This window comes from Myiozetetes cayanensis, unplaced genomic scaffold (assembly GCF_022539395.1).
Source record: "Myiozetetes cayanensis isolate MyiCay16 unplaced genomic scaffold, myiCay2020 scf12, whole genome shotgun sequence".
Classification (NCBI taxonomy): Eukaryota; Metazoa; Chordata; class Aves; order Passeriformes; family Tyrannidae; genus Myiozetetes; species Myiozetetes cayanensis.
Window position 1 is genome coordinate 11,960,808 of NW_026086826.1, and position 25,667 is coordinate 11,986,474.

General features: G+C 50.2%; 1 protein-coding gene across 1 annotated transcript; it reads left to right on the plus strand.

The window, feature by feature from the left end:
• Window positions 1-548: 548 nt before the first annotated feature.
• On the plus strand, window positions 549-21,474 carry PGM1 (phosphoglucomutase 1). The gene is made up of 11 exons (XM_050306409.1): window positions 549-833; window positions 11,627-11,789; window positions 12,029-12,175; window positions 13,178-13,303; window positions 14,090-14,280; window positions 14,652-14,806; window positions 15,232-15,347; window positions 18,593-18,728; window positions 19,834-20,017; window positions 20,351-20,485; window positions 21,234-21,474. Exons 1-11 carry the CDS (start codon window positions 588-590, stop codon window positions 21,321-21,323), a joined length of 1,689 nt encoding a protein of 562 aa, XP_050162366.1. The 5' UTR covers window positions 549-587; the 3' UTR covers window positions 21,324-21,474.
• The last annotated feature ends 4,193 nt before the right edge of the window (window positions 21,475-25,667 follow it).

Consider the following 25,667-nt stretch of genomic DNA (forward strand, 5'->3'; position numbering starts at 1 on the left):
TGAGGGTTGGGCTCTGCTCCCAGGGAACAAGGAATAGGATGAGATGAAATGGCCTCAAGCTGTGCCAGGGGAGGTTTAGGTGGGACATCAGGAAGGATCTCTTCATGGAAAGGGTGGACAAGCTTTGGAAGGGGCTGCCCATGGCAGTGATGGAGTGCCCATCCCTGGAGGGATTTAAGAGCCCTATGGATGTGGCACTTGGGACATGGGTTAGTGGTGGCCTTGGCAGTGCTGGGGGAACAGTTGAACTCCCTCACCTGAGAGATCTTTTCCAAACTAAACCATTCCACGATTCCATGACCCCTGTCCGAAGCAGAGCACCCACCCGCGGAGGTGCTCAGTGCTGTGGCAGGACAGGGGAGCTCAGTGCTCCTCGCTGCACACCCCGAGCGCGGCGGTGCGGCACCTGCCCCCTCTGCGGGCAGGGCAGGGCAGGGCAGGGCAGGGCAGGGATGCTGTGTCTCTGCGCTGGGTGCCCAGGCGGCAGCGCGGGCGGTGCCTTTAAGGGGCGGTCTCGGGGCGGTGCTGGCGGCGGGGCCGGTCCGGCCCGGTCCCCCCCGGCTCCCGGAACTCTCCCGGCGCCGGCCATGGTGCGGATCGAGACCGTGAAGACCAAGCCCTATGGCGACCAGAAGCCGGGCACCAGCGGGCTGCGCAAGCGGGTCACGGTGTTCCAGAGCAATGTCCACTACACCGAGAACTTCATCCAGAGCATCCTGGCCACGGTGCCGCCCGCAGAGCGCCAGGAAGCCACGCTCGTGGTGGGGGGCGACGGCCGCTTCTACATGAAGGACGCCATCCAGCTCATCGTCCGCATCGCCGCCGCCAACGGGGTAAGGATCCGGGATCCGGGATCCCGGAAATCGCTGGCGCTTTGCGTGTCCGCGGCGTAGAAGTAACTCGGTGAGTGACAGATGAGCTGACGAGGCTGCCGTGGGCGCAGCTCGCGGTCCAGGCAGGAGAATCCCCCCAGCAGCCTTTCCCCGCCACGGTTCGTGCGGGAGCCAGCGGACATCGGCCAGGGAGGAGGCAAACACAACTTTGCTCGTATTCCCTCTTCCTTCGGGCATCGGGGGGCTTTCCAGCTGAAACACAAACCAGGGCACAGCGTGCGGGTGGTGAGGTTTGGGAGGGGAGCAGCGTTCCCTTCCGCGGCACCAGAATTTGTCTCCCTGCTCGAGATTCATCCCTGTTGCTTCATCTTGGTCCTGTCACTTGGGCAGCCCGAGGGAAGCCCAGCAGGGAACGGGATGTTGGTAGGAAGAGCTGCACCGGAGCCGAGTTTGTAAAGGGAGGCTCTTCCCTAAGTTTTGTGTTTTCCAAATGAAAAATATCCCCTTCTCCTGGGATACCAACATCGGCAGCAAATGTTCTTCCTCGTGGACCATGAAAGAGGGAGTGGGCTGAGGATATTTGGTGGTCTGGGCTGGACATAGGGTAAAATCTTAGAGTTCCCTATTTCAGCTTCTCAGTGTCTCAATGACTTTAAAGATCTGACTACTTAGGAGAAGAATTAGCAATGTGAGGTCCCTACCTTCTTAGGGCACAAAAAACAAATAGCTGGTTTTTTTGGGGGGTTTAAGCCATGTAGAAATTTGCTTTTTTGTGATGTGTGGTTCCCTATTCCAGCATCCCTGAGCAGCACCAGCCTTGCTCTGTGCACCTCTGGAAGTGATGGATAGTGCAGCCTTCCCTGACGGAAAAGCAGCAGACACTGGTTTATTTATTTGTTCTAAGAGTTGGAACATGCAGCTTCCATGCCCGATTGCACACACAGACAGGATCCCTAGGGATCACTGTGAATAAGCAGAATGGGAAACTTATTCTCTGGGATGAAGTGTTTGTGCAGGTTTCTGGATGTGCAGCCAGGCCCTGGTGGGATGTGGCAGCTTTCCAAGCACCGAGTTCTCCATCATCTGCACCTCAGCTCCATCCCAGGCGTAGGGAAAGGCCTGGAGGTAGATCCATGCTGGGGAGTGAGGAGGTGTTTTGGGAGGATGTGCAGACACTCACGTACGTGCAGGGTTGAGCTCGCTGCCAGAGCTGCAGTGGGTCCCAAGGGGTGCCCTTGCCAGCAGCACTTTGCCTTGGAGCGTTTTGTCCACGTGAATCCAGAGTGCTGGGAGAGACTTTGCTCAGAAGGCAGGGAAAATGGGAGGTGGAGAAAAAACATGTGGAAGAATATGTGGGTTCACAAAGGGACAGCAGGTAAAGGCTGAATAAGTAACCAGAGGAGGTTCAGGGGGGTGATCTGCAGAGTACAGAGCCACTGAAAACCTGAGGTACAGTTTTTGGCTACATTCCATGTAAGGCAGTGCAAGTGTTGCCAAACTTAACAAGGACAAAACCATCCAGTTTCAAGAAATGAGGTGACTAAAACCAGAGGGTTTCTTTAGCAAATGCAAGATAGTAGTTTTTAATAAAATTGTAATATATCTTTTTTGTGCTCACCTTCCTGTTTTGGAATGGTTAAGGGATGCTTGCTTCGAGGTTTTCCCCTGTAATTGCAAATATTAGTTCCTAGTGGTTACCACAGTGTAGTTAAGGAAGAGTCTGTGAAAATCCTGTTTCTTCATAGTAAATGTGAGGTAACTGGAAGTTGCCAGCCTTTCAGAGAGAAGGGTGAACAAGTGCTGTTAACTGGCAAGAAAGTGTCCAGCAGAACAGGGAACAGCACGTGGAGACTCATTCCTGGAGCCTGTGGTTTTGCCTGAGTGCTGAGGCTCTCGGGGATCTCCTGATCCCAGCAGCCAGGACTCAGGGAAAGACTCAGTGTGAGAAATATAGAGAAAACAAGTGCTGGAAAACTGCATTTCTGGTCCTAGGGATTAAGAGGTGATTGGATAAATACTTTAAAACCATGTGGTGTTAAGATCTGGCTGAATGGTCCTCTAGAAACACAGGAGAGACCTGAGGGCCACCGCTGATGATTGTTAGTTTTACAAGTAAAAAGAAAGGATGCTAGAGTGAGTTTTAGTTCTGTCTCCACCTGGGATGGTTAATATGTAACTCTGGGGTTATTTTTTTTAGACTGGCAGCAACTCAGTTTGGAGTTGTGAGATTAAGGAGCATTTATCTTCTTTTTAAGTTTGCATTTATATAAGCAAACTGCATCAGAGATTGTTGGGTTTGCTGTCCTCACTTGGCATCCAGCGTTGCCTCCCTGCTTTGTTTTGGTCCCTGTGACAGGTTTCCTGGATGTTATTCCCACATAGTGTGTCTGACTCTTTAATTACATGAAAAAAAGCTTGAAAACTCCTATTGGACATCACGTGTCAGTAGAATGATGGCAGTGCAACAGCTTTATTTCAAAACCAACCAAAAATTACAGAACTGAAGCTGTAAATCCAGACCTGATCATATAACCAGCACCAGGCTGATTCACTGACACTGTCACCTGCTATTCCACAAATTTACTGTGCCCTTGGTTCCTTCTTAACTAAACAGTTTTCCAAGTGCTGCAAAGTAGCTGGAAGGTGTTTTGAATGCCAGGCAGTGCTTTGCATGCTAAATACTGCCCAGCTCTGTTTTACAACTGCAGGACATGGGGATTTTATTAGAAATGCTGCTCTCTACCCTAGGAAGTTTGATTTCCTGGCTTGGCTGTTATTTAACTTTTTCCCCACTCAGTTATCCAGGGAAACCAAGTGTTTAAACCCTCTTTATTTGCCACTGCTCTACTTTTGGAGCTCCCTTTGTGCTGTTCTGCCACAGCCTCCAGACCAGTTCCCATTGAGATCTTTCCTTCAAGTTAAAGCTCCTGGTGTTAAAAATATCAAAATAAAGTGATCATACAGAAAGTTATTCCAAAAAGCAATCCCTGTGCACCAGAACTAGATGCAGTGATCCTACAGGCTGGTAAGAAAAGCCTCAGTTTCTGATCTTTCTAACTTTCCTGTTTTTCTCAGAGGCAGAAGGGGGAACTCAGGTGTGATATGTGAAGTAAGGAAATAAATACCAACTGCAGATATTTCCTGGCTGCAGACGATGGTGGATTTTAGGAGGCAGCCAATGCTGCAGCAGCTCTTACAGGTTGCAGGCTGCTGTTACACCAGCTTAGCCTCTTTCTGCCTGTAAAGTTAATTGGCTTATGCCAGTTTACAGTGGAAGGTGATTAAGGCAGTGTCAGGTTGTCCAGTTTCAGTGCCTCTTTGGAATTTTCAACTCTACACTAATGAAACTCCAGCTCAGAGACAGAGCTAAGGTGCTTTGCAGTTAATCTCTGCAAATCCAGCAGGCAGAGTTGAAATTCATCCTGCAGGGATTTAATTGTAATCTCTGGGACAATGACTCTGCATAACCAGACACCTCAGCTCTGGCTGGGCTGGCAGGGCAGCAGGATGGAGCCTAAAGGCTTCTCTTTGTCAAGGCAAAGTTTGGGCTAAGGATTGGGCTAGAGAGCTGCTCTCCATGTGTGTGATGCCAAGGCCAAGCTCATCGGGATCCAGGAATGCACTGTAGGGGGTCCTGCCCACCCTGTCATGGTTCTGAGTTAGCCAATGTATGGATTAATGTTTCAAATGATGAGCTGGAACATATTTTAGGAATAAACATAAATATCAGTAGAAAGTGTGAAGAAGGTAGAAGTCCTGAAAAGTGTAATATGCACATGGTATATATTCATAGCACAGGATGCAGAGTAACACCCTGCAGCAGATCTGATGAGCAGAGGACAAAGAGTGGTGGCAGCATCATCCAGTTATCCAGAAAATCATCATTTCTAGATTTTAAAGTCAGGCTGTGTAAACGAAACCCAGGAAATAAAGTCTCACCAGGAACTTCAGTCCTGACCTGGGGCACCACCCTCAGAGAGGATCCAGTGTGGTTGGGAAGACACCAGCAGGAATGGCCTGAGGTCATTCTGGAGGGAAGGAGTTTCTCCCTGTGAAGGTGGGGAGACCCTGGCACAGGTTGCCCAGAGAGGCTGTGGCTGCCCCATCCCTGGAAGTGTCCAAGGCCAGGCTGGACGGGGCTTGGAGCAACCTGGGCTAGTGGAAGGTGTCCCTGCCCATGGCAGTGGATGGAATAAGATGAACTTTACCATCCCTTCCAACCCAAACCAGTCTGGGATTCTTGAGGAGGGACAGGTGGGGCCAGTGAGGAGGCAATGACCTGAGCCAAGGGATGGGAAAGCACTGAGAGGCTGCAGGGAACAAGGTGTCATCATTCTCTGGCCTGTTGGGGACAGGGCAAGAATTAAAAGGTCAAATGTTGAAGGCATTTTGGAAGCTTAAGGCTAAGGAAAGGAGTGTGTTACCTTGGGAAGGTCAATGAATTCCTGCCTAGGAAAACCTTTAAGGAGAATGGTTTGTGTAGGGTTATCCCTGCCTCGGGATTTTTTTTTTTTGGTTCAGGTGCTGGTTTTTAAGAGGATTCAGGGATAGGTGCTGTCAATCAGCAGGCTGGGGCCAGAAATCCTGGAGCATTCCTGGGTCTGCTTGAGGCAAACCAGCTGAAATCCCTGCCCTTTGCCTGCTGCAGGGGCAGGACACTGGAGATAATATGCAGATTTGGGTGTGCTTTGAAGGGCTGACCTTTGAGCACAAAGTTTCTCAATCCTGGTCGATGCTGTGGACTTTCCTGGGAAAGGCCCTCCCAGTGGGACAAACCTGAACATGGGGGTTCCATTCCCAGCCCTGCTGGGCCCTTTCTGTGCCACCCACTCTGCTCATTGTAACTGGGATGCACTGCAGGAACAGAGCAGTGTCTCATAATTCTGGAGTGATTCACGTGGATGTGCTCTGGACACGGTGCCAGACAGTTTTTTGCCTCTCCATAATCTCTGCAGCAACTTCCAAACCCAGCTTTTTAATTTCTTGCTGGAACCAAAGTGCTGCGTGGCTGGAGCAGCAGTCCTTGTATGACTAACAGGCTCACAGTCTGTTTATTTGACTCGGGCTCCAGTTGTCCTGGCATTGCCAAATGTCACAGCCTGGACCACAGTCGTCGTCCTCAGGCACACAGTGCACACAGTGCCGGGTTTTGGCAGCTGAGCAATGGGGTTTTTCAGGGCTCTTGGCACCCTCTAATGGCCAAAATGCACGGGCAGTGCAGGGAACTGTGCTTTCCTGAGGGCAGGAGTCACGGCAATGGGATCCTGTCCTGAAGGGAAGTCACCAAATACATGTGAAGTGATTTTACTCCGTTTGCTGCCTGGGATTTTGTACTCTGTGTCTTTTGGAGTAAGCACAGAAGAAGGGTGTAAGGAGATGGTGCCTGTCAGCAGCTGGTTGCTGTCAGGAATTCCTGCAAAGCTGGAAAAGAAGGATTGGAGCTGAACACAGCCCCACAGAGGGTACATGGGCTTTATCTGCCTCTGAGTGGGGGCAGCTGGTTATTGATTTTCACTCAGTTCTTGTGGGTCTGAAGTGCAGGTCAGCAAAAGGACCCAAGCTAACAAATGCCCTGGCCTGCAGTGGGAGGGGGAGATGCCCTCACCAACCTCTGAATTCCATCAGGAAAAAGAGCCCCAGGAATCATGCCCCCAAGGAAAAGCTCAGGGGACTGGGGGTGTTTGCTGGAGCAGAGAGGGCACTCAGAGTCTATAGCCAAAGGATTTCAAGTGTGTGAGGGGCTGTCAGGAAGAGGATTATGATTTATTTGTGTGCTGTGTCAGCTCAGGAGGACTCACACCACTGCAAGGAAGATGTCCAGCAGACTGTGGGGAAACAATTCCAGCTGCAAGGCTGGGAATGCACTGGCATTACCTGGAGAAAAAGATTTCAAGAACAACTTATATCAACTTTCTGAGTGTATTTGATCCTGCACCAGTTCTGGGGAGGGAGCTGATGACCTGCTAAATTCCTGAATTCCTTTCCAGCTGGGAGTGATCTGTAATGACCCCAGTTACCCCAGCAAAGCCTCCCAGATCATGGATCTAATGACTCTGCCCCAGTCCAGAGGTGCTCAGCATCCACCTTTGGTGACCTTTTCCACCTCTGAATGCTCTGGCAGCCTGTGATGCCCAAGCCCTGTCCAGTCCTGCTTGGGCAGTTAGTGGTGATTTAGATTATCCCAGTGGTGATGCAGATGTTTCAGGAAAACCCTAGGAGCAGGTGAGCACCCTAAAACCAGGGTTGTTGTTACACTGTTCTTGTCCCTAAGCTTTCCATGCACTATTTTATATTTCATTTGACAGAATGTGTTTCACTTTCTGTATACAAACATTTCCCTAATGGCCAACACCCTCCTCTCCAGCTTAATTTGATTTGATTCCTCTGTCCAGTCCACATGTACTTTCTTACCCACACAGATTCCAACCTTTCATAGGCCTTTTCCCTGCCAGTAATTCCACGTGGAGTCACGGGAGCTGGGTGGTGTCCTGTGCCCTCCTCCTGTCACTTAATGCCACGACATTTCACAGGGCACCAAGTTTATCTGGAGAATAAGAAGGGAAAGAGCTTGCTTAGGCCTTTTCCTGCCAGCTGTAATTTTGGGAGCTGGATTGTGGTTCCTGTGCCACTAGAGGGAAACCTGTGCCTAGGAATTAAGGGAGTCTCAGGATGGATGAAACACAACCCAGTTGTTTATGTATCCCAGGAAATCTCATTGTTGGTGTAAAAGATGTGTTGGCTCATATCAATTATGCAACTGGATTTTAATGTAGTGATGCATAAAAGAGGATCTGGGGGCCGTGGATCAGTGGTGGCCTTGGCAGTGCTGGGTCAGTGGTGGGACTCAGTGATCTCACAGGGCTTTTCCAGCCTTTATGGTTCTGTGATCTCTGTACCCCTTGGAAGAAAATATATCAATGGCTGGAGCAGTGACAGACTCAGCACCTCAGGAAAGAGTCCTTGAGCACCTTTGGGAATTGTCCCCATTCAGCCGAGTCCACACCTGCTGTCCCCTGCGTTATAGCGGCACAGAGGGACTTGGTACAAAGTGTCTGTGCTGTAACTGCTCCAGCAATATCCATACAGTGTTTCCAGCAGCAGACAGAGGACTCCCACTGTTACTGAAGAGCTTTGGAGGAAAGTCTGATTTAGAATCATAGCATAGTTTAGGTGGGGAGGGACCTTAAAGGCCACCTCATCCCTCCCCCTGCCATGGGCAGGGACACCTTCCACTACACCAGGGTGCTCCTTCCCCATCCAGCCTGGCCTCGGACACTTCCAGGGATGAGGAGTCTACAAGCTTCCCTTCCTTCATTTACCTTCCCCACGCTTAGGAAGATGATGCTTCATAGAAGTTTCTTGGTCTCTGAGTCTCTCCTGGATGTGTTTAAACTGTTCCCAAACAAGAAGCTTTGCCGGACACAGTTTTCCAAAACATTTGATGGTTTTTGTGGTTTTAATCTCGCTGAGACTTGCTGAAGGTGCTCAGTTGAACCCATTGCTCCTGTGGCTTTTCAGCTTCTCTGGGTTTTTCCCACTGTTCCTGGTGGATAACATCCCTGTGTTTGAGGGAGCCCGTGGAGAAGTCGGGTTGTCAGGGCAGGAGCCGCGTGAGCAAACGGGAGGTAATGGATCTGCTCCCTTCCATTTTAAGAGTGACCTTTAACTCACCAGACTTTGCTAAATAACTCTGGCAGGATCCCTCTGGAAGGTTGCCTCCCAGGGACCCAGCGTGCTGGCCTGGCCTGGCACTGCCCTGTGGATCTGCTGGGCTGGCAAAAACACCGGAGCAGCACATCCCGAGCGGGAGCTGAGCTGTTCCTGCTTCCCCGTCGCCCCTGCCCTGAGGGAGAACCGCAGGGATTGACCCCGCTGGGCTCGGGAATGGCCAGGAGCTGTGCCTCTGGGAAGCAGCAGGTGGTAAAGAAGACAGAAACCTTTTCCCAGCAGCGTGGAATTGTGTGTTCTCCGGGACATTGATCCTCCCCAGCAAGTGCGGGAAAGCGTCTTCAGTTACAGAAACCAGCGGCAGCTCAAGGTTCAAAGGGCTATTTTTGGGTGTCCAGCGGCTTCCCTGAACTCCTGTCTAATAGGTGGGCCAAGGTTGGGGATTAATTTTGGCATATTTTACTTTTTCAATGCATTTGTATGAAAAAAGAACATGGAAGACTCTCCTCTGCCCGTGCTAACCGTGCCAACAGCTCCTTACAACGACCAGAAACCGGGAACCAGCGGGTTACGGAAGAAGACCTTTTACTTTGAATCCAAGATGAACTATTTGCAGAACTTCCTCCAGAGTATCTTTTTTTCCATAGACCTGAGAGACCGCCAGGGATCTTCTCTGGTCGTTGGAGGTGATGGGAGGTACCTCAATAAGTCTGCAGTGGAACTGATTGTCCAAATGGCTGCTGCCAACGGGGTTGGTAAATGTTAAATCCCTAAATTCCTGTCGGTGCGTGGCTGATAAATGCAGGAGACCTTAAGAAATTAGTCACTTGGGAGATTTAATTTCCCCAAAGGCTTATTCAACTGTAGGAGCTAAGTTTTTAATGGAAAACCAGTTTGGTAGTACAGAAATGACTGATTTCACTTTAAGTGACACAGTGGGGTACAGAATACACCTGGAGAACGGAAAATAAATACTGCTTGGTGTTTGTGTGTTCTTGGTTTGGGGTTTGACAGCCCCAGGCTGTTGGCACTTGGATTTTGTAGCCTTTCCATGAGAATATAACCCCCTGATATTGTTCAGAAATGAAGTAACAGGGAAAGCCACCAGACTGGCAAAGGAAAAGGTAAAACTTGGTTGTTTCTTTCTCACCAGATCTAAGTTGTGATAAATACTCCAGGAGCCTTTGAAAATTGAGACGAGGGTGAGGAAGTGAGTGGCAACCTTTATGTGGGTCTCAGTTGTGCTGGAATTCTGTGTTTTGGAAGCAGGACAGGCTTGTCTGTTTGTGGTGGATCATGATTCATGCACTGCAAGGCTCTTGGGCTTTGGGGTTTGTATCTGTTTCCTTCTGCTTTTTAAGAAGAAAAGGCTCTGCTGTCTATCCTGGATCTCTTGTTATTCTGAGAGACCTGGATCTTAGGAATTTTAGGTGTTCCTTATTCCCTGTGTGCATCTTAGTGGGCTCTCAGTAAAACCAGGGTGGAAACGTAGCCTGGATTGCTCTGAAGGGCTGCAACCCAAAACTGCTGCACAGAGTGGGTCTGTTTTGAGAATTCCATGAAAGGTGTTTCTCCAGCCTTAGATTTTTCTCAGAAGAAATTCCAGAGAATCAAAAAGCATTAAGTGTAAATTGTTCAGCACATTGTTGCAATGAGCAGCTTTTTCCAGTGGTTACCACAAGGGATTGAGCATTGGATGGGTGGGAAATGACAGCTGAAAACCTCTGGAAGCCAAGGAGGGCCCTCAATCAGAGAGCAGCTCCTATGGAGATAAGTGTTTCTTCCTTTCCTTCCTCACTGTGGGGAAAAGCTGCAGTTCAGGTGTGTGGGGAGGACCTGATGGGTTCATCCAGCTCTCCTGTCTGGTTTGGGAGGGAAGATCCCTTGTTTTGCCAGTCCTCTGCAGCATCCCTTGAGCTGCCTGCAGGGCATGGGGGTGCTGCAGAATGTGACCCTCATAGGGAAACTGGGGAACAAGAGGTGAAGTTTTGCAGAGGAGCTTCCTGGAGGAGCAAAATTTGGAGGCTGGAATAAAGCACAGGATCAAGGTGTGCTGGTGAATAAAGCACAGATCAAGGTGTGCTGGCTTGAGCTGAGAATGGGCAAAAACAAACCCTATGTAGGTTGGGCCACTTCAAATGAAAACCCAGAGGGCTCCACCCTGAGCTGCTGCCCCACGAGCTCCCCCCACGAGTGGGGTCTTACCGGGGGTCCTAAACTGCTGTTTCCCATTTATGCTCATTATTTGCTGAAGGTGCAGATCTTTGACCAGCTGGTCTGTGACAGCTGTGCTGTGCACTAACTGATGGGCAGGAGGCTGGGGCTTAGCACCTGGCAGTGCCAGGGGCCCGGAATCACACTCATCCCGTGCCCTTGGCCCAGCTCCCACCAAGGGCCTGCAGTCAGGAACGCTCCTCCTGATCCCTGCTTCATCTTGTGGTTGAATGGAATCCCTCCTCTTTTCTCTTTCTGTTCTCTCTCTGATCTCAGCTGGTGCAGAGTCTGGTGTGTTTTTAAAATCCCTGTCACCTCATTTGGGGGCTGTGGTGAGGAGCGTGTTCTGCCAGGGAAATATTCATTCTACTTTATTACATGGACTCCAGCAACTGGTTCTGATTGCTTTGTATTGCTCAGCACATTGCTCTGGATGCAATCTCAGTGAGATTACTGAATTTATGGGAAGGAGGTGTGTTACCCACTGGACAAACCTGCAGCTGGTCCCACGGGAGCAGCCAGGATGTCCAATTTCTGTGCTGTTTTGGCTTCTCTCTGTCCCATTTTGTGTTTGGAAAGCAAAGTTTGTGGCCACAGCCAGAGGGGTTGGTTGGCTTTTGGTGTTGTTTAGAGACAACTAAACAACACCAAAACAGAGACAACTGGAGAGCTGAGCCCTCCAGTGCACCATGTCCAGCTGAGCTGCAGCATTCCTGAAGGAAAACACTCCAAAGGCACAAAGGCACGGGGTTTGATGCACCATACAGAGCTTGGAGGCCTCCCAGGAACAAGGAGGGCTCCTCTGCCATCCCAACACCTCCAGGGCTCTGGTTTACCTGTTGCTGGCATTTGTGGTCTGGTGGGTTTGGGATTTGGGCTCACAGGAGTTTGTTTTGCTGTCCCATCCCCAGATTGGGCGCTTGGTCATCGGGCAGAACGGGATCCTGAGCACCCCGGCCGTGTCCTGCATCATCCGCAAGATCAAGGCCATCGGGGGCATCATCCTGACAGCCAGCCACAACCCCGGGGGGCCCAGCGGGGACTTTGGCATCAAATTCAACATTGCCAATGGAGGTGAGGGCCCTCGGCCCCTGGTTTGCTGTGGTGGTTTGGTTGTTCTCGTGTTGACCCCAAGGAACCCAATTTCTGCTTTAATAGCACAGGGGTCCAGTGCCCTGAGCAGTGGGTTTCCCTAAACAGAGCAAACCTGCTCCCCTCATACCCTGGGATTCCCAGCCCTGGGTCTTTGCTGAACTCCTGAAGTACATCCATCCCTCTGTACCATCTTCCCCCTTGCCCATTTTCTCTCCCAGGTCCTGCTCCTGAAGCCATCACGGATAAAATTTTCCAAATCAGCAAGAAAATCGAGGAGTATGCCATCTGCCCAGATCTCCAGGTGGATTTGAGCACCATTGGGAAGCAGCAGTTTGACTTGGAGAACAAATTTAAACCCTTTACAGGTAAACAAATGTTCTTCCTCTTGGAAACGATGAGGAAATTGGGTTTGTCTGAGGACAGACATGGCCATTCTGATCCCTCCTTCTCATCCATTGGATAATCCAAGAAGGGCATTGCTCCTGCATCCTGATATTTATTTATTTATTGGTTTGCCCTGCATCTTACCTTGTGTAAATCAGTTTCTGTCCTACAAAGGCTTCCACTTCAATGGGAAAATCTTGATCCATCAAACTTCACTAAAATCAAAGGCTGTTTTGTCTGCAAAGCAAACTTGTACTTGAAAACAGACACCTCTGCAGTTAAAGTGCATTTTCCTGATTAAAACTATAGTGTTTAATCTTATAACTGATTTTTAACATGGTTTCACAAATGAAAGCTCTCCCTGTGAGTGGGAAAGCTGTTATATTTCATGTGTGATTTCTGTCAGCAGTGAAATATGAAAATGCATTAAAAGAAGACTTCTGAAAAAAGACTTTCAAAAAAAAAGCTGCAAGTATTTTTTTATAAATTAAAAGATGATAAAAGTTGGTATTTCTCTCAGTCCCTGTTTATGTAGTGGGATTTTTATGTTAATGGGGTTTTTATATTGCCTGTTGACTGCAAAGGTGCAGCTTTTTTCAACTATTAAGTTCACAGTTCCCACTTACTTTGGTGGAATTAAAGATCTGATTATATATATCTAGATATTCCCCTTTTCCTTTAATGCCACTCTCCAGGCAAGTGAAGTGGGACTTGAGCCTCTTGGGAGTCGCAGCTGGGAACAGAGTTTGCCTTAAGGATTTTGTTGGTCCATTTGTCTGTGACCTGCTTAGCAGTGAGAACATGTAATTAAATTCTTAATTAGGCACCATTATTCCTGCCTTTCTCAGCTGGTCCTGTGGGATGTGGAAGGCTTTGTGCTGAGCCCTGCCCTGTGCTCTGTGGATGCTCAGCACAGCAACAGGGTCTTTGTTACAAAGGTTTCAGACTCTGAGAGTTGGTCTCCACTCCCTTTTCTTTTCCAGTGGAAATTGTGGACTCTGTGGAAGCTTATGCCAACATGCTGAGGAATATCTTTGACTTCAGTGCATTAAAGGAGCTGCTTTCAGGGAAAAACCACCTCAAGATCCGCATCGATGCCATGCACGGAGGTACCCCGGCTGGGCTTGGGGCATTTTAGGGGACTGGGTGTCCCAGGGGCTCTCCTTCAGCAAAAGAGATTTTACTGGAATTTATATCCATCACTTCTAATTTTGATTTTTGTTTTATAGCATCCTGGATTTTTCTTCTTATGCCTTACGTTATTTTCTTTTGTCAAATATTGTATTTTGGGGGTTGGAATGAGATGATAACTTTGAGATCCCTTCCAACACAAACCATTCTAGGATTGTGTGAAATGTTTGGGCTTGGGAATTGCCAAGGGCAGAGATATTGGTGGAGTTTGGGGGATGCTGGAGGGCTCACATGTGTCAGTCAGCACTTTAGAGACAGAGGAGAAGCTGTGATCAAAGCTGCCCTGACTTCACATCAGTCAGTGTCCCATGGGGTCACAGCAATTAGGCAAAGATGTTCCCATAGATGTTTGAGTACAAAAATGGGACCATTAGACTGATTTATATTATTTATCAGCCAAACTTGTGAGTCCCTTTCACAGACACTGGGAGCACCCTGGCTTTCTTGGCATCTTGTTCCTCTTGTCTCCAGAGTTATGGGAGCTGCTGTGCTTCAGTACCATAAACCACACAAACTGACCATCCTATGGGAGCTGCTGTGCTTCAGTACCATAAACCACACAAACTGACCATCCTGTGCTTTAGGAACATAAATCACATGAACTGCCCCAGCCTGAGCAGCCCAGGGGTGGGTGGTGACGTGGCTGCTGCAGAGCTGACCGAGGGCAGAGACAACTTGTTTCTCTCCATGTTTCTCTGTGACAGTTGTGGGCCCTTATGTGAAGAAGATCCTGTGTGAGGAGCTGGGAGCCCCAGCAAACTCAGCTGTGAACTGCACCCCACTGGAGGACTTTGGGGGCCACCACCCTGACCCCAACTTAACCTACGCTGCCGACCTGGTCCAGACCATGAAGACGGGAGAGTACGACTTTGGAGCTGCCTTTGATGGAGATGGGGTAAATGAGCTGTTCTGTGGTCACTTTTTGGCCTTCTAACCAGCTGTGGGGGACTAACGCTCAGCTGATTTTAAGTAGAGGATGAAGGCAAAGCTTTTTTCTCTTCCTCTGTAGTCATAAATGGAAGGGAACCACTTGCTGCATTTTGGCACCAGGGCAATAGCTGACTACTGTGTCAATAAAATGCCCAAACCGTATTTAAATAACTTTAAAGGCTGTGAAAAGCCAGCAGGAAGGTGAAACACTATCCAGGTGTTTCGAAGCTCTGTTTTTATTCCAGCACAGTCAGAAAATCCCTGGGAGCTGTTGGGTTTATGAGCAGCTCCTGTGCTGAGCAGGGAGCAGAGCTGTTCCCCTCTTGTCCTCCCCAGGATCGCAACATGATCCTGGGCAAGCACGGCTTCTTCGTGAACCCCTCCGACTCCGTGGCCGTCATCGCTGCCAACATTCTCAGCATCCCGTACTTCCAGCAGACCGGAGTCCGGGGGTTTGCCCGGAGCATGCCCACCAGCGGGGCCCTCGACAGGTACCAGCTGTTCAGGTGGGAGGGGGGAGGGAGCCCTGTCCCTTTTTTTGGGGTTTAACACATCCCCTTAGTAGGGAGCAGAGCTGGGCTGTGCTCTTGGCTCTTCTCTACAGCTAAGTCCAAACAAATGACCCTCCCCACCTTTTTTTTTTTTTCCTTAAATTTTATAGTGATAATTTGTTAAATGTTTGCAGATCCACAACTTAAAGTTGCTTTAGAAGAGCTGTGTGTTTGTATCTGTTCCTTAAATGCACATCCCACCCATTTTCCAAATGTTACACTGGGGTAAAATTGAGGATAAAACCCAGAGCAGCGGCATTCCCTGCCTGCAGTGTGACCCCAAGGGAGAGGCTGATACTGCAGCATCTCACATGGGAGCACCAGGAATCCAGCTGGGATGTGACTTGGCCTTCTTACATTTGCAGGGTGGCCCAGGCTACAAAGATCGCTCTGTATGAGACTCCAACAGGCTGGAAGTTCTTTGGAAACCTGATGGATGCAAACAAACTGTCTCTGTGTGGAGAGGAAAGTTTTGGAACTGGTAAGTCAGCGTTCCTGGCATCACCCAGGATGCTGTTATCCCTCCTCTTAGTTCTTTATTCTTTATAGCTTGGGATTTCTCTTTCACCTGTAGTTGTTAATGCTTCTAAAATAATAAAATATTAAAAAAGGCTTGGAAGAATCAGTGTGGAAACAAACAATGCTGAAGGCTTTGTGAGGCAGGAGCCAGTTTTCCCTCAGTCCTTCAGGAAGGCACGTGGAGATATGCAGGAAGTTTGAGGGCCTCTTTACTAGCCCGGTCATTGAGTCTGTGGGGATTAAGTGCAATGTTAAATGTATTTTTCAACTCTTGGTGGCCAGGAAAGCCTTCTAAATGTTTTCATTTCTGGAAAGAAATATGGTTTGGAGTATGGAGTTTTATTAGGGAAGGTTTCAGGTCACTATTAAATCTCTGAGCTTAATAGGGCCCTCATTTTCCTGTTCTGAAAACAAGGTATGATTTATAAAGTTTAAATTAACACTTGCCTTTGAACAGTCTGAGCAAGTTATTGGGTTACTGAGAAACAAAGTGAACATCACAAGGAATTTCTAGGGGTGTGCATGTGACACACAACTGTTATTTGTGCAGGGAAGTTGAAGGGAGCAGGTTTTGCTCCACACTGGAGCAGCATGTGCAGGACACTCAGGATTCCTGGGAGCCCTCAGCAGTTTCTGAGCTCTCCCATGGCATCTGCCACATGGTGTTAACATCCTGACTGTGGAAAGGCACCCCATTCCTGCACAAAGGCTGAGTTTTACCTGGTCTGAATTCTCCTGAGATCTTTTTTCCCTGTTCTGTAAGGACCTCTGGTGGGATGTGCAAGGCACAGGGTCTTGAGAGAATTTAGGGTGGGTGATTTCACACTCAGACCTTGTGTGTTTTCATTCCACCACCCCAGAAAAACCTTTTAACCTGTGCATGGGTGCCTTAAATCCCCAAATGCCTGAGGTGAAGTGCTTTGTGGAGCTGGGGTGCACAGCTTGGCAGGAAAGGATTTCCCCAGCTTCCCTGTGCCTGAGGAAGGGGATCCCAGGCTCTGGGTGACAGCAGGGTGCTGTGGGGCTCAGCAGTCCTCAGTGGCAAGAGTTTTGCAATCAGCTGCTATTCTGATACACTGGATTTGGCCTCAGGCTGGAAGGAAAGGGGAATTTTAGGAAACATGGTATCTCTGTAAAGAAATATTGAAGGAAGTCGTGAGTAAAGAAAGATTTTGGAGTCCCTGAGTGATTTCAGCATGTGCTGAGTTTATATCCTGGACCTTGGCTAATGGGAGGGCACTGGTGCTTCAGGAAATAAATCAACCCAAAAAGCAGCAAATGCTTTTCCACATTCCTGGAGCTGCTGATGGGATGTGGTCTGGGATGAGCGACTCTCCAAAACTGTTGTATGAGCAACAAGCTCCCAGTTTCTCTCCATCCCCCAGCAGGGAAGTGACTCCATCCCAAATAAAAGTGACTGATTCCGTTTGCAGCAGGGGCTGAGGGAGAGGTTTGGGATTTTGTCCAGCAGCATCAAATCCAAGTGGCTGAGGGCTGCAGCAGTTTGGGGGACAGAGTAGGAAAGGGCCCAGGAGTGCTGGGCTCCCCCCACAATGCAAAGGGCATTTGTCCCCCTGGCAAATGCACTTAGGAATGAAAAAGGAATGAAAAGGGGTGAGGAAGGGTGGCTGATAGGAAGTTAATGAGGAGTTGTTTGGAGCTGGACAGAATGTGAGTGTTGAAGGGGAGAGAGGTGAAGGAGCAGCCAAATAGACCCAGTAAAAATTGAAACAAACTGTGACCTGGTGGGATTGGAGTCCAGGAGCAATTAGAGTAATGCAACATGACAGAATTCCTACTTGCTTCCTTGGGTATTTTATTCCAGCCATAAGCTGATACATCACATGGGGCTGGTGTTTATTTAGCATTCCTCTCCATCACCTCTGCCCAGCTCTCTCCTCCCTGAGGGACCGTGGGGATAATTTATCGCCGCGGCCACAATAGTGGGATTTGTGCAAAGCTCCACCTAAACCATGCCCTGCCCCCAGCCCTTTCCCAGAGGATCCCCACTCTGGCACTCCTGGAGAGGGTGACATGGCAGCTCTGGAGTGCTCTCTGCATTAGCTCCTTGGGATTTCACTAATAACTGTTTGGAGGTTGTCCAGAGTGGAAAGGAGAGAACTTTGCAGCTGTGGAGCACAGCGTGAGCTGACGAGGCAGGAGCCCTGAGGGTGGGCTGGGGGTGTTCTGGCCATTTGATCCCATTTCATTTGGGTGCTCAGGGTGCTGTGTAAGGTCCAGCCCCTCTCGAGTTTCCTGTGTGTTCCCAGCCCCCTGCTGTGCTCCCAGGGCAAGGCTGGGCTGGGCTCCGGTGGCTTCCTGTGCAGTGCCAGCTTTGGGGGAATCAGGAATGAGAGGCAATGGGCACAAACAGGCACAGAAAATTCCACCTGGACATGAGGGAGAACTTCTTCCCTGTGCAGTGACCAAGCACTGAACAGATTGTCCAGACAAGGTGTGGAGTCTCCCTCACTGGGGATAGTGAAAAACCTGGATGCAATCCTGTGCCATGTGCTGTGGGATGACCCTGCTGGAGCAGGGAGGTAGAAGCAGTTGACCCACTGTGGTCTCATCCAACCTCAGCTGTTCTGTGGTTCTGTGAATCTTCTTTCATTCCAAAAGAGGGGTTTTCCAGCCCCTCCATGCCTGGTGTGTGGGAGCTCTCCTGGTCTCCACAGGTGGATGTCTCTCCCTGCCCTGCTGTTTTCCAGCCCCATGGCTGCTGCTCTCTGACCTCCTGCTCCTCTCCCCATTCTGGGGTAATTCCAGAATTGCTGGGGTTTGGTTCCCCAGGAGGGCTGACATTTGTCCTGGTGCTGGGCCAGGATTTGTGCTGATCCCAGTGAGCTGCTTGGCAGACAGAATGTGGCAGCTGCTGAGGAGCTTGATGTTCTTCCTGAGCTGCTCCTCTGCATTTGCCTTTTTTTTTTATTTGATGACCTTTTCACTGTTCATCCCCCGTTCCTTCCTTGGGAACAGTTAAGGATCTGTGAACAATGAGCGTGTGTGTGTTGAAAGGGGCCGAATGTTTTCCTTGGGCTGTAGCTGAAAGCAGATGATGTCCTGCCCCGCTCCAACGATGCAGCAGGGATGGAGCTGTGGGAATGCCTTCCATTTGGGAGCCTGTAGTGCTGCCAGATGGATGGAGGAGAGCAGACAAGGTAGGTGAAAGGAATGGGAGTTGTGTCTGTGCTGTTCCCTCCGCAGGCTCCGACCACATCCGGGAGAAGGACGGGCTGTGGGCTGTGCTGGCCTGGCTGTCCATCCTGGCCACCCGCAAGCAGAGCGTGGAGGACATCATGAAGGACCACTGGCAGAAGTACGGCAGGAACTACTTCACCAGGTGGGAAAAGTGCTTCCAACACCTCACACCTCCTGCTGTCCCGTGTCCAACCCTCCAGGTCAGAGCCAAAGTGCTGATGGCACTGGGGTGTCACCGTGGGGCTGCTCCTGCCTGGGGCACTTGCTGTGTCTCTCATAATAATTTAGAACTCCCCGAGCAGTTTGTAACACACCTGGATCACATGGAATGGGATTCACTGGAACCCTGCACCGTGTCCAGCTTAGGGTTGTTATTCTAGACGTAAATCTGGTATCAAAGCCTGCCCAGGCTGCACATCTTATACATGCAAAGCATCTTTTTTTAATGATTTTTTAACTTTCAAGTCTGTTTTGCCATCGGTTCAGTACGTCGGGCTCTTGAGAGCCCAAACCAGCAGTGAATTTGTGATACCTTCAGTGACAGCAGTATCTTGTGCAATGCCCAGCTCCCAGGCTGTTATTTACCTGGATGAGTTTCTGTCCAGTCCCAAAATACTCTAATTTAACCTGCAGTACAAATGGAAGATGGAAAGGGAAGGAGTGAGAACTAGCCTGCACACAAGCAGAGGTGGGAATGTCACCTGGAGTGAAAGCATTAGGCAGAAATCTTTCAGCTTGGAAAACCTACATGAAAATTCCCTCTCAAATTGCCAAATGAAAGAACTTGCCTTTTCCTTTTTATTTTTTTCTTCTTCTTTCTTTTTCTCCCACACTGCAAAGCCAGCACACACCTGAGGCATGGAGAGCTGGGGGGAAATGCCAAAGTTTGGGATAAAAGGGCAGCCTTTTAGCACCCCAGGTGTCTGCAGAGCACACTCAGTGCAGGGGTGGGCGGGTCAGACCATAAGTCCCATCTCATTCCACCCCCTGCCATGGACAGGGACACCTTCCACTAGCCCAGGTTGCTCCAAGCCCTGTCCAACCTGGCCTTGGACACTTCCTGGGATGGGGTAGCCACAGCTTCTCTGGGCAACCTGTGCTGGTGCTTTTTATGTGCCTTTTCTTCCCATGCTCAGTGTGGGAGCAGAGGACACCCACAGGGCAGAAGGCAGGGGTCAGAAAGGGCATCACAAACCATCAGTGCCCACTGCGCCTCCCCTCCCTGACCCGTGTGGTGGCCGGTGCAGGTACGACTATGAGGAGGTGGATGCGGACGCAGCCAACAAAATGATGAAGGATTTGGAGGCGGTGATGTTCGACCGCTCCTTCGTGGGGAAGCAGCTGTCGTGTGGGGACAAGGCCTACACGGTGGAGAAGGCTGATAACTTTGAGTACAACGACCCCGTGGATGGAAGTGTCTCCAAAAACCAGGTGGGCACAGGAGTGTTTTCTTTACTTTCATGGAATAGCAGTGGGTTGGGAATGTTGTGTGTGGCAGCTCTTGTTTCCAGGCATGTGCTGAGGTAGGAACCTCCCAGCAGCAACGTGCTTTGTGTTCAGCTCTGACAAGTTCTCCAGTGTGGGGTCAGAGGGACAGTAATCCCTGTGGGAATGGGGAGAGGGTTACAAAAGAGCCTTCTGCGGCTCCCTGAAGAGGAGGAGCACAGGGATGGTGCAGGCTGGGCATAGCCACACTGGCTCTCGTGGAAAATACCTTGGATACCCAAGAGCTGAGAGGATCTTCCCTCCCTCCTCCCTGCCCAGGGCTTGCGGCTCATCTTCTCCGATGGCTCCCGGATCATCTTCCGGCTGAGCGGCACCGGCAGCGCGGGAGCCACCGTGCGGCTCTACATCGACAGCTACGAGAAGGACGCACAGAAGATCCACCAGGATCCACAGGTGGGTGTGGAATCCCAGCTGGATGCAGCTGTACCTAAGGTGGCACTGACCTGTTCTGTAGTGAGTTCAATGCATGTTCTTTACAGCTTAAAATGCTGCTGTGCTCTTGTAGGCACAGGAGGAAAAGAATCCTCTTATATTTAGGTTAAGGGTGGATCTCAGGAAAAGGTTCTTCCCCCAGAGGGTGGCTGGGCACTGAACAGGCTCTCCAGGGCAGTGGTCACAGCACCAAGGCTGCCAGAGCTCAGGGAGTGTTTGGATGATACTCCCAGGGACAAGGGGGTTTGTTGAGTGTCTGTGCAGGGCCAGGGGCTGGACTGATGATCCTGATGGGTCTCTTCCAACTCAGCCTATTCTGTGATTCTGTGTTCCCGAGCAAACACTCTGTGAGCAATTTGTGCACAACTTGCTGTGCCACTATTGCCAAATAGACTGAAAACCCCACACTGAGAGGAATAAACTGAACTCAGGGTTTCCTTGTCCTGTGCCATAGTGCAGCAGAGTTCGGGATGTGGCACAGGGAGGGGGCAGCAGCAACACTGAAGCTGAGCTTGGGATTCCTCTCTGAGCACTGCATCCCTCTCACTGGTCCCACAGCTCACATGAGCCCAAACCAGTCCTTTGGTCAGCAGAGCTGAGCTTTGGCTGTCCTGGGCTGAGCCCAGATGCCCACGAGGAAAGGCTGGACATGGCATGTGAGAGCTCCACGTGCTGCAGTGGTTCTGAGCCACCTCTCTCCTCCCTGCAGGTGATGTTGGCCCCTCTCATCTCCATTGCACTGAAGCTCTCCCAGCTCCACGAGCGGACCGGCCGCACCGGGCCCACCGTCATCACATAGAGCGGCACTGCCACGGGATGCACGCAGGGAAGGTCAGCCCACCTCCCCTTGACCCATCTGTCCCTGAGAGAGGAATGGTCATTTTATCCTTGTATTTAAGAACACTGTTTTGCTGCTAAGGATAGACAATAATAAACCCCAGCCCTCAGCACCCCGTGTTCTGTTGCTGTGCTGCTTTCTCTGTGTCCCCGTGGGTTGTGTGTGGTGCTCGTTAGACAACCTTTGTGTCAGCACATGGACTCTTGGCTTTTCCTTAAACAAAAGCCACTAGGAATAACAAAAAGACTGCATTTTTCAATATTCAGAGGGTTTTTTCCTATTGTGGAAACTCTCCTGGAAAAGAAGCACAAATATTTTTGGTAACACACAGTCTTTTAATAAGCAATGGCTGTGTATTAAAGCAGAGTATTTTTCACTCAGGTGGATTTTCCCTTTTAAACACCAGTTATGAAAATGAATCTCCATCTGCCTTCTGTGCAAGAAACCCCTCCCAACAAACCCTCCATGCAGAAATGAGCATTGCAGGGTATTAAAGTGATGGGCCACCCTGAGTTACTGCTCAGGGCTCTTTTATTTGCCCACATCATGGCTCCCAAAAAGATGGTTTTGATGAGCTTGTTTGGACAGTATGAATGTGGACAGTAAGAGCCTTGGAATAATCAGATTTGCAGGCATTAATGTGCAGTGTCTTATCCAAGGGCACAGAGAGGGTCACTTTGGAGACAGGTGTAGCTGTGTGATGTTAGCTGTGTGAAAACAATATAAAGCTGTGATTATAAAATACTCAAAGGGACCACAGAATTTAGATTTGCACCCATGAGCTTCATCTGATTTGATTATAAAGAACAACTGGATTTGCAAATAATGGAGTTTGTAAATTGTGTTAGTGCCCTAAAGCTGCTCTGTAAAATGATCTAGATCAGGGTTGGGGGTAAAGAGAGAAGAGGAGGTGTTAATAAAGGCTAAAAGCTGAGGTAGGACCTGAGAAAAGCCTGTGCCTGAGGTTGGGAGAGCTGTGTTTTCCATGTCTGCCCAGCACTTCCCTTGGCAGGATGGTGTTCCAGAGGTTTCCCTCCAGCCAAATGCAGAGCACTAAAGCAGAAAGCTGGGCTTAGTGGGGGGGAAACAATTTGGCTACTCTAATTTGCCTTTTAAGCATTGGGTGAACAAGTGACCCCAGAGTTTATGGATGGCCTCTTGTTAAAGCAGGTCAGTCCTGGGCTCCTCCTGATGGAACCGTGAGCACTGCTCAGTCAAACTGGGCTCAGAGCTGCTCTCTGCCCATACTGGGGCTGACTGCTGCTAACAGCTCTCTGGTGACACCAGCTCTCCTCTCCTGGCGCTCCTGACTTCTTTCAGCACCTTCAGAGCAAGAGGCAGAGCACCAGGGGAGGTTCAGGTTGAACATCAGGAGGAATTTCGTCATGGAAAGGGTGGTCAGGCACTGGAAGGGACTGTCCAGGGCAGTGCTGGAATGCCCATCCCTGGAGGGATTTAAAAGCCGTGTGGATGTGGCACTTGGGGACACAGGTTAGTGTTGGCATTGGCAGTGCAGGGTTAATGGTTAGACTTGATGATCTTAGAGGGCTTTTCCAACCTCAGTGATTCTGTGATTCCATGGCTGCAGGCCAGAGATCCCTCCTGGGGAAGCCCGGCTGGATTTGCCTGTGGGGTCACTGAGCAGGATGTAGCTCTTGGCAGCTGCCCCAGTGCCAGCAGTCCCTGACCAGACAGAAAGGAAGGGACAGTGGCTGGTGGTTCAGGATAAACAGTGCAGCTTTGGGTACAGGAGACTTCTGAGTTCCAGTTAGTCCTGATTTTCTCAGGAAAACCACTTTTCCAGCAGATCCCTTCCCAGTCAGTGACTGCAGGAGTGGGAGCATTGTCAGTCCATGCAGCACTTAATGGGCCACCTTTGCCAAAGCTGTGTCCAGGGGGGCTTGCACAGACCCCTCTGCAGCTGGAAATCTGCATGAAAAATTACTGCTGCTCTTTCCTTGCTTCTCTCCAGGCCAAAGCACAGGGCTCCTGTCCCAGAGGAGCCCAATTAGATCCAGATGTGTGTCCAGCCGCTGCTTTAGGCTTTACCCCGCGGTTACGTAATGCAGGATTCATGGCTGCAGTTTCACTGCACAGAAAGGAAAAGCCATCACAGGAGCTGTCTGGGAGGAGCAGCCACAGCTGAGCCTGGAGCAGAGCTCTGGGTTTCCTTGTCCCATCCAGGGGGTCCATACAGAGGTGCCATGGCCAGAAGTGGAGCTGGCAGGAACCAGTGCCCAGAGTGTTCCAGTACATGGGCTGATGGTTCTACTGCACGTGCACCTTGTGGTCCAGGCAGAAAAGCTCTAAATCCTGGTTGTCTGTAGGATCTTCCATCCCGGCAGAGACTGTCTCTCTCTAGATGGCAGCATTGGTAAAGAGTCTCCAGGCTGTCTCAAACTGAGCCAGAGTCTTGGCACACCTCACTCCAGCGTGATTTCACCAGTAATCCAGGGATTTGGTCACAATTCCTGCATCTCTGAGGCCCTTGGTGAGTGCACCAGCTGCCCAGCTGGGTCCTAAGTGTGGACTCCACAGCACAAAGCTGAAATCCAGCCTGGTGAACCACAGGTCGCTTTGAGACTGGCTAAAACAGTTCAGGGAAATGCTGCACAGGGCTGTTATTGGGGGGGTAATTCCATGTGAGAAATCCAAAGTTCATAATGCCCAGATCTTCAGCATGCAGAGTTTGGGACAAAATTTCCAGGTACCACTGAAAAAAATGTGTTATTTGGCATGTTCCCATCACAGCATCAAGAGCTGTTCCCAGGCTGAGGTGGGGATAGTTAACAAATTACCAACTAAAATCAACCAATTCTCATTTACTCCCTCCATATTTTCACACACCGACCAGGGACGTGGGACCATCAGCACATCCCCGTGCCTCTGGGCACTTTCTCCACCACCAGAAGAGCTGCTCTCATCCCTTCTCTTAGTGTTCCTGTGCACTCCCCATCTCAGTGAGGCTCTGGAAAAATCCCAGGAATGGTGCAGTGGGACCAGCGAGGAGCAGGGTCTGGATAAGGAGCAGGTCAGGGGATCCTGGCAAGAACGGGATGGGATCAGGAGCTGGTGCTGGGGTGGAGGTGGGATCAGTGGAGGGGTCTGTATGGAGACTGGAAGGGATTAAAACTCCAAAAAAAGGAGGGATTTGGTTTTACTGCCTTTGTTTTCACAGGTTGTGATTCCGAGCCAGAATTAACAGGGATAACAGCCCTATTTCCCAGTCTGGGAAATGGCTTTAGAGGTCAGCACAGAACCTGCTGCTCACAGCATCCCACCTGCACTTCAGTTCTGGAAACTCCCACTCTCCTCTGTGGATGAACACTCAGCTACACACAGAGAGCTTGATTGCAGGGAACAAATTAGGTTTTAATTAGGATGAGGAATCCTAGCAAGGAGCAACAGTCCAGGTCTGAAATTCATCCAGGCTCGTGTGACAGTGTGTGAGAGGAGCCAAGGCTGCAGCTGTTGGGATGGATTCATATGGCATGTGAGTGATGATGATCAGATGCTCCAAAGGCTGGAGAACCTCTGCTATGAGAGACCTGGGGGTGTTCAGCCTGGAGAAGAGAAGGCTCCAGGGAGACCTCAGAGCCCCTTCCAGTGCCTACAGGGGCATTGGGATGAAATGGGATATTGGGAAGGAATCCTTGGCTGTGAGGGTGGTGAGGCCCTGGCACAGGTTGCCCAGAGCAGCTGTGGCTGCCCCATCCCTGGGAGCATCCAAGGCCAGGTTGGATGGGGCTTGGAGCAACCTGGGATAGTGGAAGGTGTCCCTGCCCATGGCAGGGGATGGGGCTGGATGGGTCATAAGGCCCCTTCTACTACAGCAAGGCAGAGGCTGGTGAAAAAATCCTGCCTGTCCCCGGAGTCCCTCCTCCACTCTTTCCGGTCCTGGTGAACCTCCTGCATCCACAGCACAAAGGAAAGGAAAGAAGGTAAGTTGTAGAGGGAATAAAAGGCAAAGAAAGCTCTGTGTCACAGTGAGCGTGTGTGCAGAGCTTTGAATCATTTGACTCCATGTTTATCCAGCGCTCCTGGGAGACGAGGGGAGCTGGAGGGAAGCGGAGGAGTTTAGGAAGTTCACAAGCAGAGTGCTTGTGTTGTTTCTGGCATAAATTCCCAGTCATGTGTGTCCCTTCACAATGCCATTAACCCCCCATGGTGGGGCTGGGAGACCTTCAGGAATGATCAGCTCCACCACATCCATGAGGGAGGACTTGGACAGTTGCTCCTGGGCTGGCAGGAGGAGCTTTGCCTTCTCCTCTGGGGTCACCTGCCTGCAAAGAGCCTCTCTGGGTA

What these genes read in the sequence shown, in the direction of transcription:
- PGM1 (XM_050306409.1), top strand. Translation starts at nt 588, where the DNA reads ATGGTGCGGATCGAGACCGTGAAGACCAAGCCCTATGGCGACCAGAAG. An exon ending in GGCAGGAACTACTTCACCAG is followed by an intron (nt 18,729 to 19,833) that starts GTGGGAAAAGTG and finishes TGGCCGGTGCAG; the next exon opens with GTACGACTATGAGGAGGTGG. An exon ending in GAAGTGTCTCCAAAAACCAG is followed by an intron (nt 20,018 to 20,350) that starts GTGGGCACAGGA and finishes CTCCCTGCCCAG; the next exon opens with GGCTTGCGGCTCATCTTCTC.